We start from the raw sequence: 17415 nt of genomic DNA, 5'->3' as shown, positions 1-17415 counted from the left end.
TTGGTACCTGATAGCTACAAAATTAATGTACTTCTGACTGGTGGTTTGCAAAATAGTAAGAAGAGCTGTCAGAACATTTGTGGTAACAAATCTTTAAAATGATAACTTTTGTCTTTGTGAGTGGTCTTGATTCCAACTACGTCTGAAAATATCTTTGCTGGATAGGTGCATTTGGTTGTGGCCTAAAATGGCAAACAAAAGCCAGAAGCAAACAACAAGCTGTACATTGACCCTAACGTTATATTATCCTGGGCAAAGTTCACAGCCCCAGTCAAGGAAGTCTGAATGAAGAAATAGTGTTACAGATAGAACTACAACCTGCAGGTGTTTGTAGACAGGCATTGGTGTCCAGGAGACATCCAGGTATGTCATGTTTTACTAGCAGTTTATCAATTGCAGGTTTCAGTCCTAAGATCAGTCCTAGGATAAGGCTCAAAATCCTTTTTTTCTGCATGCCTTCACACCTAACATTGAAAATTACCTGCGTGAGGAAAATTTTACCTGCCCCACTCAGACTTCAGAAAGTATGGATCATACTCAAAACCGTTCAGAAACCATTGCTGATATTTATGGGTTCACCACACCACGAAGTGGTGTGGTGAAACCATATTGCTTTTTCTGATGTTTCTTCTTCTCCTTCTCCTCCTGCCATTTTTTAAATGGATTCAACTTCTTCATTTTAGGGCCCAAGGTCCTGAAATTTGGTATGGAGGTACAGTGGGCAAATACCCCTAGGCGTTTTTTAAATTATTGTGATACAGGCTTTTAGAATGGTTTTATTTGAGTTTTTTGGCTGTGTTATAGCTAATGTATTACTGTGTTAGTGTGCCTTGTTTACCACGTTTGGGCATGAGTCATCACAATGGAATGCAGGGCATCAACCAATAGGCATGCAGCTTTCCTCTATACTTCTTGCTGATTGGCTGTTGGGATTTAACTTGATTAACACCTGCACAGAAGCATTTCCATACTGACAGTATGTCTGTATTCAAGTGTTTTGGTAGGTATTTCAAGCTTTCCTGCTCCAGCATTGGAATGCCGGGCATGGACTTTTTTTTTTATTTTGAAAATCAACAGTTTGCATTATGCAATTAAAAATCCTAACCAATAAAGTAGGGAATAGCTATCCAACTGTTGTTTTAGTTGTATTTTACTTCATATTATAGTTATATCAATGTAAATCATTGTTTTCCCTTGTGTTTCCCATTCTTTCCCTGCCATGTCGTAAAATGTGGTGAACCCATCGCTGTATTTGCTCCAAAGCAAATATTGGCCTTTCTAGTTCTTTTTAATTTTACTTCATAGTCAAGGTAGTATCCACATACATGTACACATACATTTCTATATAAACTCAGTATGTGGGTATAAACCCAGTACATGGACCAGTGCAGGTACAATGTAAATAAAAGCTCAGCTCCAATCCAGGTGTTTCCAGCCCTGTAAAGTATACTTGATCCTGCCTGATTCTCTTTTTGAAGTGGCCTCTTGGCAATGATTCTTTGATAGAAAGTTTAGGATTTGTGTTTTCCTGTTTATCTGTACTGATGACGTATAAGCAAAGTATTGATTGCAGTTTAATTATATACAAAGTCATAAACTGTACAATGTACAGTCGAATCATGGCTGCAATGCTACACGTAGGAAGATTATGCCCCCCCCCCTCTAGTAGTTGTGCTGTATGGAAAGAACTGCCTGTGATAAGTACTATTGGGGGAATAATAAGAACTTTGAAAAGTACTGTGGCATATGGCAGTTGTGAAGTTTATGCAGACACCCATCTGTAAAAACTAGTACAATACGGGGTACGAGAACACCTTTTTGTGAAAATGTTGACAATGTGTTTACATGGGGAGGGAAATCAGCTGAAATATGCTGTAGCTACTTGAATTGGGGCCTTTGTATTTGGTTCTTTTATGGGTATGTAATACATGAAATGTACCTGTTATCACATAATTTGTTTTGCTGTCGAGACAATTGAGATGGAAATCAGATTTGCAAGAAACTGGCTAACAAACAGAACTGATGTCTTTTTGTCCCACAGAAGGTAACACAGTGCTACATCAATGAAGAAAGGGTGAGCCAAGTAGAATGCTGGATGTTAACAGATGATAGACACTGCATTGTTCATACGATATTAAGTCAACCATGGAAAAAAAACACCGGGACCTACTTCTGGCTAAACGACTGGAGATAACAAGTGACCTGAGGTTTAGGGACATCCGTCGGCGCCTTGTAGACAGCAGAATCTTAAATGGTACTGATCTTGATGACATAGAGATTGAGCAGACACGAGAAGACCAAGCCAAGGCCTTATTGGACATTCTACCTAACAGAGGACCAAAAGCATTTGTGGTGTTTAAAGATGCACTAAAACATCGCTACCCGCATCTGGCAAGGATCCTAAAAGATGATGGCCAAGAGGGGACATCCAAAGGTATCAGTATGATTGTACATGATTTAGAGACTAGATTTTATGTTTATGTTTGCACATTTACACATATTTATTGTGCTTGTAAGGCAATGTAACTATGATCACATACTATAGAGTTTGACTCCAAATTCATGCCCAGTACGTGTCCCTTGGACAATTGAATACGATGTTTGCATGCTATTCTGTTAGAATCTACAACGGCTACACAATTTTGTGTTAAACCCCTTGTGTATTCTCTTCTTTTTCCAGAATCACATGTTTTCATCATCCACGCAGGAGAAGACAAAGAACCATTTGTTCGCCCATTGGTTACCAACATGCAGCAGCAAGGGGTGGCTGAGAAAATCATTTTTTTCGATGAAATTTCCATCGAGCCAGGTGAGGTCATCCGAGAGAGAATAATTTCAACGTTATCAAGCCAAAGTTTGGAACTTGCTGTCATTGTTGTCAGCACGTCGTTGCTCAACAAGCACTACTGGCCTAAGCTGGAGTTTGAGACATGCTTGAAAAACAATAAGCGCATATTCCCTATTTGGGTTGATGACAACAGTGACAACTTCAAGGCATTCAGTGAGCTAGTGGGGAAGTACTCTCCCACATTGAAACAGCTGAGTGCAAGATGTGTGCAGAGGGGCAAAGTAACTGATGAGCTGCCAAACATCGCTGCTGAGATAGTGAGGCGACTCAAAGGTATCCCACCTGAAGGTATGAATCACTCCTTAGAATAGTAGCAAAATTATTCTTTATTCAAATATGTGAAATTGACATGAAACCCAGATAGCTGGAAAGAATGTGATGTAACGAGAGTTTACATGACTGTACATGCATGTACCATGTTTTAGTAAAACGAGTACTGTAATTCACTGTAATTACTGTTTACGGTAGCAAAAGTTCACGGTCTGAGAAAAATGGACATATTCATGGAACTATATATTCACCGTGGTAACAGGTGCAGGAAAAAGAAAGTCCAGGAATTATTTGTTAACTGTAATGATAACTTCACGGTACAGAATTGACAGTGAAAACAGTGAACATAACATGACAGTACCATGAAAAAATAATGAATTACACTATTTTTGTTCTGTATTAATCAGTTTGGTGTCTTTTTGAAAGAAGATTTGACCAAGATGCATGTCTCCATTTCCTTGTAGCTATCCAAGGACTTCTTCACCTGACGACTTCTCCATCTATGAGTGATTCCAGCTCCTCCAATGAAGACCAAGACACCTGCACAACAGGGTTCAATGATGAACAACAGATGCAGGATAAACTCAAAAAGGAGGAGTTAGAATATCTCAAAACGTTGAATGAGAGCGTGTTTGAGTTTATAATAAAGGCCTCCCGAGAAGAACTCATGCCCAAAGCAAAGATTGCAGAGTTAACAGAAAGCACGATACTAAACTATCGTGAGTCTGGCATGAAGTTCATTAAGATTGAGAGGGGCTGTGTCATCATTCACCTGATCCCAAACAGCCGAATAGCCCTGGACAGATTTTGGAGAAAATATAGATCTGGACAGCTCAGTAAAGACTTTTCCCAATATCTCATCACTGATGAGATGCGCACAGTTGTTGGCAAAGACTTGTTCATACGGGTCATCATGCTGGAGGAGCAATACTGGCAGTGGAAACACTACTTTGATGCAACAGGTGGGCTTTAGTGTAGTATTCTTCCTGTATCTATTTATCTCTTTTTAAAATTTGCATGCCAATTGAATATAAAGGCATTAACAAGATGTAGAAAATTACTATTTCAATTGTTAGGAATAGTTTTGCCTAACTTTTATCATATTTGGAGTTAGCTAGAGAGTAAGAAAAAAATCATAAAGTATATAATATTTCTACATCATAATACCGTTTTCATGATTACAGATGAGACGGAGACAGTCAAGGAGTTTCAGAGTTCATCGACAACTCCTGCATCTTCTGTGATGGCTGCAACTTTTCTGCAGTTACCTGCAAAGGCTGAGAAAGGTACATGTCCATTGATTGCTAGGCTTTGCATGAAGAGATTCTGTAGAACATGTTTTTGCCCTGTTGCTTCATATTTTTTCTGGAAAAATCCGAGAACCAACAAATTAAATTGGTGTAGTAAGAGATGAAAGAAATAACAATATCCTTCTTTGTTAAGACTTTTTATTATTGGACAACTTGTGCTGTTTGATTGCTACTGAATAAGATTTATGCAAATAAGGAACTTACTTTGAAATTCATACATTTTGTAATCAATGAGAAAACCTATCCTTAAAAGGTTAACATCATTTGGTGAAGGTATGAGATCATAGAACTCTTGTTTCAGTTGAGATTTCTCTTGTAGTCATTACTTGTAACTGTAGTTGAAGAGAAAGGAGATGTGTTCCCTGAGCATCCAAACTGTGCCACTATTGGATTTCTGTCATTGAAGACAACATGGTATCAAAATCAATGGAGGTATATGTGGAAGAGAAAACTGTATTTTGTACAAATGACATTAAAAAGTGATCACATCATACAAACACTGTATGACAGGTCCACTGAGTGTGACTAAAAAACAAACAAACAAAAAAACAACAACATTCAAATCACTTCTATGTACAGATGCTCCCATCTCTATATACATTGTACATGATACATTGTACAACAATGTTTAACTATCTAAAACCAGTCTACTGACTAGTAAAGTCAATCCATTGAGGTATTGCACCTAAGCTTGCATTGGCAAATCACGGTAACTAAGCAGTTAGTGTTTACTATCATCATCGGATGGCACTCAAATCTAATCAGCTTTGATCCATTGTCATTTTCATTATAACTACATCATAGTACATGTACATGTACACTACTCCAAGAAGAAAGAACTGTATGGAGACAACAATAGAGCTTTAACATAACTCTAGATCTACAGTATATTATGATTGTGTTACAAATGGGAATTCTTGATTTATCTTTTTACAGATTTGAGAGATTCTACAAGTTGGCCATTATTATATCTATTTACAATGTAAAAGTAGACTCATACAATGTATAATATATAATACATGTATGTAAATTCCAGACTTCCTTGCTGACTTCCTACAGTTTGAACCATGCATAATTATGCAAGTTGAAAGATGAAGGGCCTCATAAGCAGTTCTTGCCTATATTATGTATGATACATGCACTTGTTCACGCCTGTTTATATCTCAGAGGCTTTCAACTTTGATGCGTCACGGTCATACATATACATGTGTACTGCTTCAAACTGTGAACAGCTTATTCAGACAACATACATCAGTCCCCCCTGCCCTGTGTCTTGTACAGTCTCTCCAGCAGGTCTACTCTCTCCTCCATCTTCTCCACAACCAGCTCTAACAACGCTGTGGCAAAGGGTACCTGTGGGGGCATCAAACAGACTAAACAAAATGCCTTGTACACATCAGCTGTAGATATTCACAATCATAGAAACAAAGTAACTAAATCATCCATTTCTAAATAGGAAAATCATCAAAGCCGCTGGTGGTTGGGAGCAAATTCATGGGAATGTCCTGAATGTGTAACGAGTTAAGGGTCATATTAAAAGGTGATGTCTCGCAGCAGTGTCTAGTTTCTGTGATAAAAAAATTAGTTTGTATAGAATGATGTAGATGTTGAGATTTTTATATACATGTACCTTGGAATTAAGCACTTTCTCCAGCTTCTTGTTCCACTGCTGGTCTTTCTTCTTCTCAGCCTTCACATCAACTCCCTGGAGAGGGAACAGATTTGGTATATTACATTGTATGCTGATGAAGGTTAGACATCCAGGTATATAATTATTAACATTGTTACATTCACAAAGAAGGTTTTCGGTTGAGCCATGGTGGACTGTGGCTGTGGATTGAATCTGTATGTATTTCAACAGCATGACTCAAGAAGCTGTGGATGAATCTAAATAATATTTGGTAGCTGAGTATAGTGGCTATGGAAACAAAGTTTAACTAGAAAGGCCGACATTTGCTTGGGAGCAAATACAGTATATTTCAGTCCATCTCCCTCCCACGAAAAAGTGGACTATTCCAAACTTACCCCAGTGCAAAACTGGCAAAGGTTCTCAACTAAATGAAATAAATAGTAGCTATGTGATTGAGAACAAAGATGCAAGAACAAGCACTTTGAATCTCGAAAGCTTTACTAATCTTATTACAGGTATGCAAATACTAACACTGATTTTCGCAAACACTGATTTTCGCAAACTCCGAACGGCTTATAACAACGCCTTTAGAATATTGTTTTCATATGGAAAATTCGAGAGCGCCAGTCGAATGTTTGTGACTGAGGGTGTCGATACCTTCGATGCTCGCAGACGTAAACTAACACACTCTTTCACCAATCGGCTCCTCAACAGTAATAACAGAATCATAAAACTCGCAATCCACTCAGACTTATCATCCACCAGTCACTACTGGGATCACTATATCGGCCTAGTCTACCGGTAAGGCCCTTCTCGTTTGTATATGTACCGATCCCTACCGTTTTTACTATGTGTGCACCTTGTTATTTTAATTGTCTACTATGGGCCAATTTGCGCCTGAAATAAAGAATAAAGATAAAGATACATTTTGAAGGTCTTAGGCACATAAAATTGAATGTGTGGGTCATTATACAATGTACACGACTTACGTGCAATTTGACCTCAGGTAACCCGCAATGGAACACGTGTTCCATGGATGGAACCGGCCATTCTTTAGATAGAACGTGGAACGGGTACAGCACTTTTGGCCCTTTTTGGCCTGAAATAGCCATTAAAGTCCCCTAAATGAGTCATTTGCAAGTGGTGTATGCCAAATATGTGACTGCTATTCTGTAGACACACATTCAAGGTACCCTTATACCGAATTTCAGATCATTTGGTCGTAATACCAGGGCTCAGGATCCAAAAATTCATTTTTTGTCGAAAAATGCCCAAAAAAACCTTCTTCAAAGGCATGTATCAAAAAAATGAAAAAAAAAAACAAACGAACCTAGGGGGTATTAGGCCCACTCTACCTCCATGCCAAATTTCAAGTCATTTGGCTGAATGATGGCGGAGTTGAATCCGTTTAACTGTTTGGCAGGAGAAGGAGAAGGAGGAGAAGAAGAAACATGAGAGAACACAATATATTTCATCCATACCATGGTATGGACTGAAATATAACTAGAGTTCCACGATCTCATACCTTCGCCAAATGATGTTAGCCTTTATGACTAAGAAATTATAGATGAATCCCCCTGATTGTGCAAATAGGATCCTATATTGCATCAATTGTATCTGTTGATCATATTCTACACAAGAAGTCTTATCTTATCAATGCATGCCATTATAGCATGTTCTCATAAATTATTATAATTAAAATTATGTTCACCTTCACATAAGTTTCAAATATCCCAAGTATGAAATTCCAGACATTACCACTATGTAATTATAACATTTTCTTGTTAATTATGCAAATTAAGTCTTCATTTGCATAATCAATACCTGCCTGTATTTCTGCCGTTCTGAATTACATGTCACAAGCTTGAATCGTCCTATCATGGAATGCAGCTGATTTATAGAATTTCCTCATTAATTATGCAAATTACATTAATATTTGCATAATTGTAATATCATTATGTCAAGCATCGCTTCAGCTACCTACATGCTAAAAATCACGACGATCCATCAGTCGATTCTTGAGTTATCCGCCTTTAAACATTTTTCAACTAATGTCCCTGTAGTTCCAGAGCAAGCTGCTAGGGGGCCCAAACTCACGTCACTTGTTCCCCAGCACAAGAGCTACCTTCCATCCAAATTTCGTCACCCTAGCATGTCTAGATCACGAGATATCAAAACCGGAAGTTCAGCTGCAGTACCATAACAAGCCGCTAGGGGGCCCAAAATCTAATCAGTTCCACGTCTCATGAAGACCTACCCACCTACCAAGTATCAAAACAATCCATCTTAGCCTTCTTGAGTTATCGTGCTCACACACACACACACACACACAGACACACGAACGCCAACGAAAACATAACCTTCTTGGCGAAGGTAAAAATGGTTCACCTTGCATTTTTCTCATACTTCAGTGGTATGCATATGTACAGTACATGTATGTGTGTGTGTACTACATGTATGTATGTCGAATAACAGTTACTGTAACATTGGATGACAGTATTCTGTTTTAAATTCTGCCTTCAATACTAATGGTTCATATTTCATTTTCCATCTAGGAATAAAGCGCGCCACATCTGTGGATAGCCTGGCACCTCTGAAGACCTTCAAACAGAGTAGCATCATTCATACGTTCCTGGATGCTTTGGACCTCGCCACTGACATCCCAGAGGAGGACACAAACTTCACAGACTGGGTCACTAACCACGACACCAAGAAGCTGGCTCTTAGCTATAAAATGGTGAAAGGGCAACTGAAAAGTTTGGAGTCACAACATGAGATGGCTAAGCGCAGGTTGGAGGAACAAGTACACATGGCGCAACATGTGCAAAGAGAATACACCCGGCTTAAAGAGAAGCAGGAAACTGCACAGAAAGTACTGATGGAGGACAAAAAGGAAATAAAAAAATTAACAGAAGCCAATGAAAGTATGAAAGTCACTATCAATGACCTCCTTGAACAAAAGACAAAACTGGAAAACAAACTGGCCATAAAAGAGGCTAAAGAACAAGTCCCACACAAGCAAGCTTTGGACAAAGCTTCAAGAAGCGCCACACTTTGCCAAGTGAAGTCAGGTAAATGTGAAATGTATCTATGTGGATTGGAAAGCACACCTAATTCAAGTGGAGGGCTGAATACTTAATTTAACCTTCATTTATTTGGATTGTGACAATACCATACATGGGCAATGGGACACAGGCAGCTATTGTTTAACTTAACATTATAAATGTATGTTAGGGAACACAAGATCAGCATAGCTGCCTGGGTGTCCTGTGTTTTGCCTGTTGCAATTTCTATAAATTAAATAACTATTAATAATAGATACCCACTTATAATTCTAAAAGCTTTAAGAACCAGATCATAAACTCTAGAGAAAGAATATCCAATCCAATCTCTACTGTTTACGTCTTTATCACCTTGCAGTCATATTTGTTGGTCAATCATGACTTAATAACAAATTTTCACCATCTTTGCCATCAGCAGGTAAAGAAGAAAGCAAAATGGCGTCAGCACCAGAAATGGCGTCAGCACCAGAAATGGCGTCAGCACCAGAAATGGCGTCAGCACCAGAAATGGCGTCAGCACCAGAAAAGAGCTTTAAACAGAAGATTCTGGAAGAAAACCTGTGCTGTGGGATCTGTGAGGAAACTTTACGGCACCCCAAAGCACTGCCCTGCCTTCATTCTTTCTGCAAGGAGTGTCTAACAAAATGGATGTCTACTCGTGGAGGCCTTTCTTGTCCTATCTGCCGCCTTGATGTGCCCTTACCAACAGATGGTGTTGCAGGCCTCCCTGATAACCACCTTATTGCAGAGCTGTGTGAGAAATTCTCTAAGAAACCAGCTGACCAGGAGCAAGATGCCACACAGAACTGTGAGTACCACCCTTCCAAGGAGCTTCAATTCATCTGTAAGAGTTCAAAGTGCGGTGGCCTACCTATCTGTATGCAGTGTTTTGAAGAGTCTCACGTTGGTCATAATCATTATGTTGTTCAAGTAAAAACTGAAGCCAATGAGCAAATGAAGAAGCTCATCACTCCATTGCTTGAAGAGAAGAAGAAACAGGTTGAAGATCAAAACAAGTACCTGAAAGAAATTCAAGATCTTGAGAACCTGATCACTGATGGCAAGAATGAAAGTGAGAAGAACATTAAGGACTCGTATGCAGAAAGGGTGAGGCTACTCACTGAAGACAAGGACAGGCTTCTAAAAGACATGCAGCAAAGTTATGCAGACAACATGAGGGACTTCAATGCCAAAAAAGACGCCGTGCAACAACAAGTAAAAGACTTGACAGACATCATGGAAGAAGTCGAGCAGACCAAAACAGATCCGATCAAGTTTCTTGATGAAAAAGACAACCTTCGGGATAAACTAAAACAAACTAAAGTGGACCCACTCCCAGCTCCGTTAGAAGTTACGGCCACTCTCTGTCGTCCACACGAGATCAAGAAGAAGCATCTGGCAAACGGAGAGCTGGTGACGGAAGTCTTCACCATAAGAGAGACCACTAGGTGGTGGTCTGCTACTGAGCTTCGGTCTAGTATCAGACAAAAAGCGCAAACCGCGAGGGAAACCTTCCATACCTTCAGACATTGAAGCGTTCAACTGGTTCTTAAATCAGCGATTGTGAAATGTGGTTATTTCTTAATATATACTTAATAGTGAAACATGATCGCCCAAAGATTTGAAAGTGAAACTTAAACTTAAGTGAATATAAAAGAGATATATATGTTATTTGTACCTATACCATGGATTCCACCTTTGTAGAGAGTATAATTGTCAAGTAGAAATATTATATTCTGATAGCTTACATTGTATGACTTTTTTGTCTTGAGTGCAAGGTAAGAGATAATTGGATACAAGCAAGCCTTAACATATCAGAATGGTTGTCAAATCTCTTTGTCAGTAGTTCACGTCATAACTAGGACTGTGTTCTGAAAAAAAAAATTTGTGAGAAGTTAAGTTATGAAGATCGATGCATTATTTGTGTTTTTGTGATATAGCTGACAAAAGGCTGAGGCTTTTAGCTGTTTTCTTTAAATGATAAAGTTGCAAAATAGCCAATAACTCCTGTTCATTTGGCAACTCAATCAGTAATAACATGTCATTGAGAATATAGTGTTTGACAATCATGGTACATTGTAGATACATGTAGGTGTATGACTTATTTTATTTGAGGCACACTGTACTTTTATCTTTTTCGCACTGCCAGGCAATTACAAATACTGTACATTGTACAAGTCAATATTTGCCTGCATATTATATTGACAAATAGTCTCCCAGAGTTCAGAAGGTCAGTACCAGCAGGCAGACATAATCATGAACTTTAGTACTTGCAAATGGGACTACTATGTTAATACTGGATATCAGGATAAGGCCCTCTGATCCCTACCACATGTCATACAGAATGTTTACAGAATGACTTCTTTTTAAAGTATATAATGTAATACTATATATATATAATGCATATCATAGATATATATACAATGTATAATGCATATTGATATTGTTGTAGTGTCTTGGAGGGGAAACTTGGAAACTAAGGTATTAATACACCTGTCTTGCCCTCCTTCCACTTGTACACTTGTGCTTCAAAGAAATAAATGAATTATAGATCATGCCAACCATGACCTTTTCTGTACAATCAGTATGAAACTCCCAATAAAGCAAGAAATTTAGAAAAAAAGGTCTAGACTTCATATTTCAAGAAAATATCAGATTTGAACTCAAGAAAATATCAGATTTGAACTCTGAACATATATATTGAGATAATTTATATTAAAACATCTAGAAATGTTGAACACTAAGTAGATCCCACGTGCAGTAGCCACGTGCCAGCTGTGCAGAAATGGCTGCATCTTAGCATAACGAATAAATAAGTAAGCAAATAAAAGTTACTGTAGCTCCCCACCGTTCCTGTCTCCTCCTCCGGGTTCATGATGTCGTCCAGGTCAGCCTCGCTGATGTTGAGGATGGAGCAGGCCAGGGACTGGGCCTTGGTCAGGGACTCGTCCTTCTGCCCTCTCTCTCGCTCCCTCGTTCTCCTGCTGTCCTCCTCCTGCCTGAGCAGCTGGCGCCGGGTGGACTGCAGCTGGTGCAGCAGCTCTGCTGACAGGGCCTGAGGAGGGAGACAGCAAGGGAAGTTTGTCAGTGTTTCTCATGAGGTTATCCATCATTTTACAAACTCCAGATTTTAGGACATTCTTAAGAGAATAATAATGGAAGTGAGTAACTAATTGTATGTTTTATTGCTCTGCTGACAGGGCATAAACAGGGAGACAGCAAGGGAAGTCTCATGAAAATAATCTTATCAGGTTGGTAGAACATATATTGGAATTTTATTTATACACAATCGGTTACGATTGGGATAATAGTTCTCACCGCAAAAGTTTGTCTATGTTTCATCACATGACCTTTTTTGTGAAGTTCCTATCATGGCAGCAAATTTATAAAACTTCTGCCCCAAGCATGCAAGGTAGGACTTAATTATACATGTATGTCAATTGTGTGACTGCAGTACCATGATTTGGGCTAGGGGGCCTGTGATCAATCTTGTCCTTTATTTTGCTGACACCTACAGTTCGTATCAATGAAACAAATATCATCCAGATCCATCCACAGATTCGCAAATTATATTTATTATGTCTTTCCACAAACCCAACCCTTGGATGGCACTAAAAATGTAATTACCTTTACTGTAACGGTTACATCATAAAAACATGTCTTTCAACAAATTTACAATCATAGCAACAAACACCAGGCCTGACCTTCACAAAAGTGTTGAGTTCCCCGACCCTGGTCTGGCTCCTGTTGAGTTTTGTCTCCACTGCTTCGATGGCGAGCTCACTCTTGGTGGCCAGACCCTGCAGCTGGTGGGCTGCGGCTGACTCCAGCTCCGACGCCACCGTCTCAGCCTCATGACGCCTCGTCTGTGTCTCCTGTAGCTGTTTGGTCTGACGGGGGGAGAAAAGTATAAAGTACAGGGGATTCATTCCTCAAGCTAACTGACATCTTGCACACTGTACTCGTCCCTTGGTAAGACATCTGGAGGTGTATAGTCCCCATTTCCAACTTTTATTCAGCCTGTCAGGACTGGCTTTGCCCTGTGGTCTTCTTATTTATGTTTTTGAAAGTCGTAAATCATTGTTTATTTAGAGAGTGCCCTTTTGCTTTAAATTGCTGGTGAATATTAAATCGACTTTAAAATCATATTTGTGCGACGTTGAATATTAGATTTTAAAAAAAGACGGGAACAAAGTGTCAACATGCTAAAACACATCAAAAGTTTCACTGCAGTGAGACTATGGAACAACTTCATTTTCTGTAATTGCATTGACAAGTGTGTGACTATATCTTTACCTTCTTTTCCAGATCCTGCTGTGTCTGGAAGTACAACTGCTCATAGTGAAACTTATCCTTTGTCACTGCTGATATCCTCCTCTTCAGGGAACCCAACTGAAACAAACATCAGGGTTCTTACAGGCATTTCTTTGCATCAATTAACTGACTAAACTAAAAGCAGCTTAGTGTTTTGTTTGCTTAGAAGGTGTCACAACTTGATGGAAAGATCTGTGAAAAGTTTCATCAGGTTGGTGAATGATTGAATAGCAAAGTTCTTTATTTCACAACCACAAGAGCTATTGTTTTGATGACCATCTGACATACTCATCAGGCATCAGAATAATTATAACTGGTTCACTGAAGCTAGGTGCTAGTGGTTGTGAATAGAGCTTTGATATCCAACTGATAAAAGACATTTGCTATTGGCTCTAAGGTTCCCCCACCTGTGTTTTCTTCTGCTCGTTGTCCAGCGTCAGTGCCTTGATCCTCTCCTCGAGCTTCCCCACAGCGCTGCTGTCTGTCTGGGCGTTCTCCTGAGCCATCTTCACCTTCAGCTTCATGTCCTCGATCAGTGTCCTCTTCATTGTCACGTCTCGCTCCAGCCGACCACATCTGGGCAGGAGTGGGGGGTATTTTTATTTTCAAACTTACATGCACAGGGGACAACAAAACGTGTCTCATCCTAAATTATGTACCGTTGGTTATACATGTACTGCTGATTGTATTTCAGATCCTGAAAAAATCTGGTTCAAATTAAAAAAGCAGCAGACAAAATCTGATGGTACATTTAATTTTGTATCTATTTTCCCCAATGGCTTAATTTCAACGGAAAGGAGGCCATACGCAATGTGGTGAAGTAAAGTGTTCTGCATATAATGATTTCATGGTGGTGAGGAGAGATCACGGCAAAAACTACAAAATTACAGTAACATTCTTAACTATAGCAATATTAAATGATTTACAGAATGCTGCATTTTTTAAAGACCCTAGTACTGGTCTTCACTACCATGCTCGGGACATGTCAACTGGACATGTAGAGTCTTGTCTACCATACCTTTCCTGGTATGTCCTGAGCTGTACAGCCTGGTCTTCATTTTCTGATCTCAGGGCTTTGATGACATCTGACTGCCTGGACACCTGAACGACAGTCACACAGAAGGTTAAAGTCTGTTTCTCTTTTGAGGAGCCCCTGTCAAATGTAGCAGCTGTAGCTTTTCAACGTTACAGCAACGACAGCTCCTTAGTCTCAGGACTTTTAAACAGAACATTAGAAGCAGGACTTCTCAGGACTTTTAATACAGATCATTAGGAGCAGGACTTCTTAGGACTTTTAATACAGATCATTAGGAGCAGGACTTCTTAGGACTTTTATACAGAACATTAGGTGCAGGATTTGACACTCTTGATGTTTAGGATGTTGTAATTAGTAATAGTTTATGTACTGTGTATTTGTTGTGTGTATTTTTATGTGTATCCAGGATTACCTGAAAAGCAGGCCAAATTGGCCTGAGTTGTAATTACTGGTTAAATAAATAAATTGAAATTGAATTGAAATTGAGCTTTTCAACGTTCTCCTGACTATGGTTGGGAGCTAAATGATCTGAGATTGGGAGTTACCCTGATTAAATTTTTTAACCTGCCTATTAATCTAACAAACAAATCTATGGCTCTCTCCTGCCCATTTTGTCTGTAGTCCAACGACATAGACTTGCCCTGGCAGGGCATGTTGTTCGCAGTAATGAACCAGCTGGTAGACTAGTACAGTACAGTGGCTTCCAACTGGAAGACGTAGAGTAGGACGTCCTTATACTACACTTTTGTCCATGTTAGAGAGACACTGGTCTCGCAGGGACTGCACTAGTGTCTGCTATGAGGGATAGGACATACTGGAGTAACTTTATCAAGTGTACCTCACTGGATTCTTAATCTGGAGGCATGATGATGATGATGAATCCAAAATATTGTTACCTCATTAGCAGTAGTCCTGACCCTGTTCTCCAGGTGTTTCCAGTCTGCCTGAGTGTGAGACTTGGCGGTGTGACTCCCGGCTGAGGTGATGGAGGCGTCGCCCAACTCTGCCAGCTGCTTCTCCAGGCTGGCCTTCTCTGTCTGACACGCCTCCAGCTCTGTCGTCAACTTCTGTACAACAGGAATCAGATTACTTTTTCTTTATTCTATACTTTTTACAACCTGAAGAAGTTGTATCCATGATTGAGTTGTTCATGCCGTTTTCCCCCAAGTACTTATTGTAGAGTGGAACTTGTGAAGGGGCATCTTAACTAGATAGGTTCAAGAAACGCTTGCAGCTAGATGTACAAAGGTTAGGTGTAACCGGTCATCCAGCGTAATATAGCCAACCGCTGCTGCACCGTGTGCCTGTGTGTTACGCTAAAGGGCAGTTATAGTGGTTACACAGCTAAAACATCTTCATGGAATCTTTAAATGATAATTCACAGATGAACATGAAAGAAGGAATGTGCCCCATGGCCACCCACCTGCACTGTCTGCCTTGTGACCTTGAGCCTCTGGTTGGCCAGCCCAAGGTCAGACTGCAGCTGTTCATTAGCCTCCGTCTGCTTGGACAGTGCCTTGGCTGTCTTCTCCTTCGCAGCCTTCAGAGTGGCAACCTGGTGTAGCAGGTCAGGAAAAAATTTATATGTTATGCATGAGCTCCGGTAACTACTCTAATCTTGAAATGTTGGTTTAACATTGAATTTCGTAGTTTTTGCAGTGACATCTCTGATGCAAAAGTATATCACTGTGAATATATAAAGAACTTTATTGACACCAGAAAAGTACAGTGACTTTCATAAGGTTCTTAATACTACATGTAGACATCACTCTGAAAATGTGTTTCGTATTGCCAGTGCACTACATATACACAGAATATTATTGCTTCAACTGTGAACTTCAAACACTGCAAAAGTTTCCTTTTCTTTTACCTTCCTAGTCCCTGCAGAAGTCATGTTACCACATATAATTATGCATTTCAAATATTATTACATTGAACTGTTCCAACTGCTGAACTCATAACTTGTAACACCGCAAAAAAACTCCTTTCTCATTCTAGTGCATAATCAAGTCCGTGCGGAAATAAAAAAAAGAACCTACAGTACCTGGTGCTGTAAGCTGGTGACCCTCTGCTTCAGGCCCCTGCCGGCAGGACTGGGCACGTGTCTCCTGCCCCCCGGCTTCTTCCCGGGCCTCTGCTTCGTGCGCGCGGCCGTCAGCTGTTCCGCGGTCAGCTCGCTCTGTTCCGTCAGCGTGCTGGTCAGGCTGTTGTCATCTGCAGTCAGGTCCTCACTTCCCTTGCTGGACTCAGCGTCAGAACCCTTCACTTCTTCCTCGTTGGTGTCTTCAAGCTTGAAGTGCGAGAAAGGAACAAAATGTGGTGGACTGTATGTGATTTGTGTATTTGTACTTGTTTTTGTATTGTCCCTGTTTTTATTATGGGCCTCTGGCCTGAAGCAAAGAATAAATAAAATAACTGGTGGACGTACCAACTATTTAAGTACCTAATACAAGCTCAGAAAAGAACAAGAAAGTTCGTAATGCCCTGATGAAGGTAGCAGCAGCTGTCAAAATGTTAGCAAAGAATACAGGGTCATAAGCAACTCTGATCTACAGGTTTATCAACCAGGTGAAGCTATTTATAAAAACTACTCTTGCTTCTGTCATCTGAGTCAATTTAAGGCTGTGCACATGAAAAGAAGGGAGTGACATCACCTAGTTTGACATCTGTGCTACAACAGCCAAGGTTTCAGCACCAGGGACAGAAACACACTTTAGGCTGGATGGATATCGTATCCAGAACCATGCCTACCTATCTCTATGCATGAATGGGTTAGGATTAGGAACAGGCACAGTTCTGGATAGTCTCTGTGTATCCAAGCATGTAGATTTGCCCCAGGAACGGCTCTCGATACATGTGGACTATCCAGAAGAGCAAGTTCTGGATAAACCATGGTTCAGGATACAACAATGGAAGCCAGGTCAAACGACAAGGACTACAATGTG

General features: G+C 39.9%; 3 protein-coding genes across 3 annotated transcripts in view; 2 read left to right on the top strand and 1 right to left on the bottom strand.

The window, feature by feature from the left end:
- The first annotated feature begins 2048 nt into the window (after positions 1-2048).
- Positions 2049-5082, top strand: LOC109482212. Its single transcript, XM_019784904.1, has 5 exons — positions 2049-2434; positions 2681-3136; positions 3583-4080; positions 4303-4404; positions 5075-5082. The coding sequence occupies exons 1-5, from the start codon at positions 2146-2148 to the stop codon at positions 5080-5082; spliced, it is 1353 nt and encodes a 450-aa protein (XP_019640463.1). The 5' UTR covers positions 2049-2145.
- Positions 5083-5679: 597 nt separating this feature from the next.
- Positions 5680-17415, bottom strand: part of LOC109482211 (centlein-like) — a 59758-nt gene continuing 48022 nt past the window's right edge. Inside the window, exons 25-34 of the mRNA XM_019784903.1 lie at positions 16515-16760; positions 15894-16025; positions 15367-15537; positions 14453-14535; positions 13842-14010; positions 13417-13512; positions 12825-13010; positions 11969-12175; positions 6059-6133; positions 5680-5781 (exon numbers count right to left, since the gene is read on the bottom strand). Of these exons, the coding sequence (XP_019640462.1) occupies positions 5680-5781; positions 6059-6133; positions 11969-12175; positions 12825-13010; positions 13417-13512; positions 13842-14010; positions 14453-14535; positions 15367-15537; positions 15894-16025; positions 16515-16760 (1467 nt within the window). The remainder of the gene's footprint in view (positions 5782-6058; positions 6134-11968; positions 12176-12824; positions 13011-13416; positions 13513-13841; positions 14011-14452; positions 14536-15366; positions 15538-15893; positions 16026-16514; positions 16761-17415) is intronic.
- On the top strand, positions 9628-11437 carry LOC109482394 (tripartite motif-containing protein 2-like). Its single transcript, XM_019785102.1, has one exon. It carries the CDS (start codon positions 9628-9630, stop codon positions 10651-10653), a length of 1026 nt encoding a protein of 341 aa, XP_019640661.1. The 3' UTR covers positions 10654-11437.

This window comes from Branchiostoma belcheri, unplaced genomic scaffold (genome assembly GCF_001625305.1).
Source record: "Branchiostoma belcheri isolate BF01 breed outbred unplaced genomic scaffold, Haploidv18h27 scaffold6, whole genome shotgun sequence".
NCBI classification, from domain to species: Eukaryota; Metazoa; Chordata; class Leptocardii; order Amphioxiformes; family Branchiostomatidae; genus Branchiostoma; species Branchiostoma belcheri.
The sequence above is the reverse complement of the archived record's forward strand: the minus strand, read 5'-3'. Positions and strand labels throughout refer to the sequence as shown.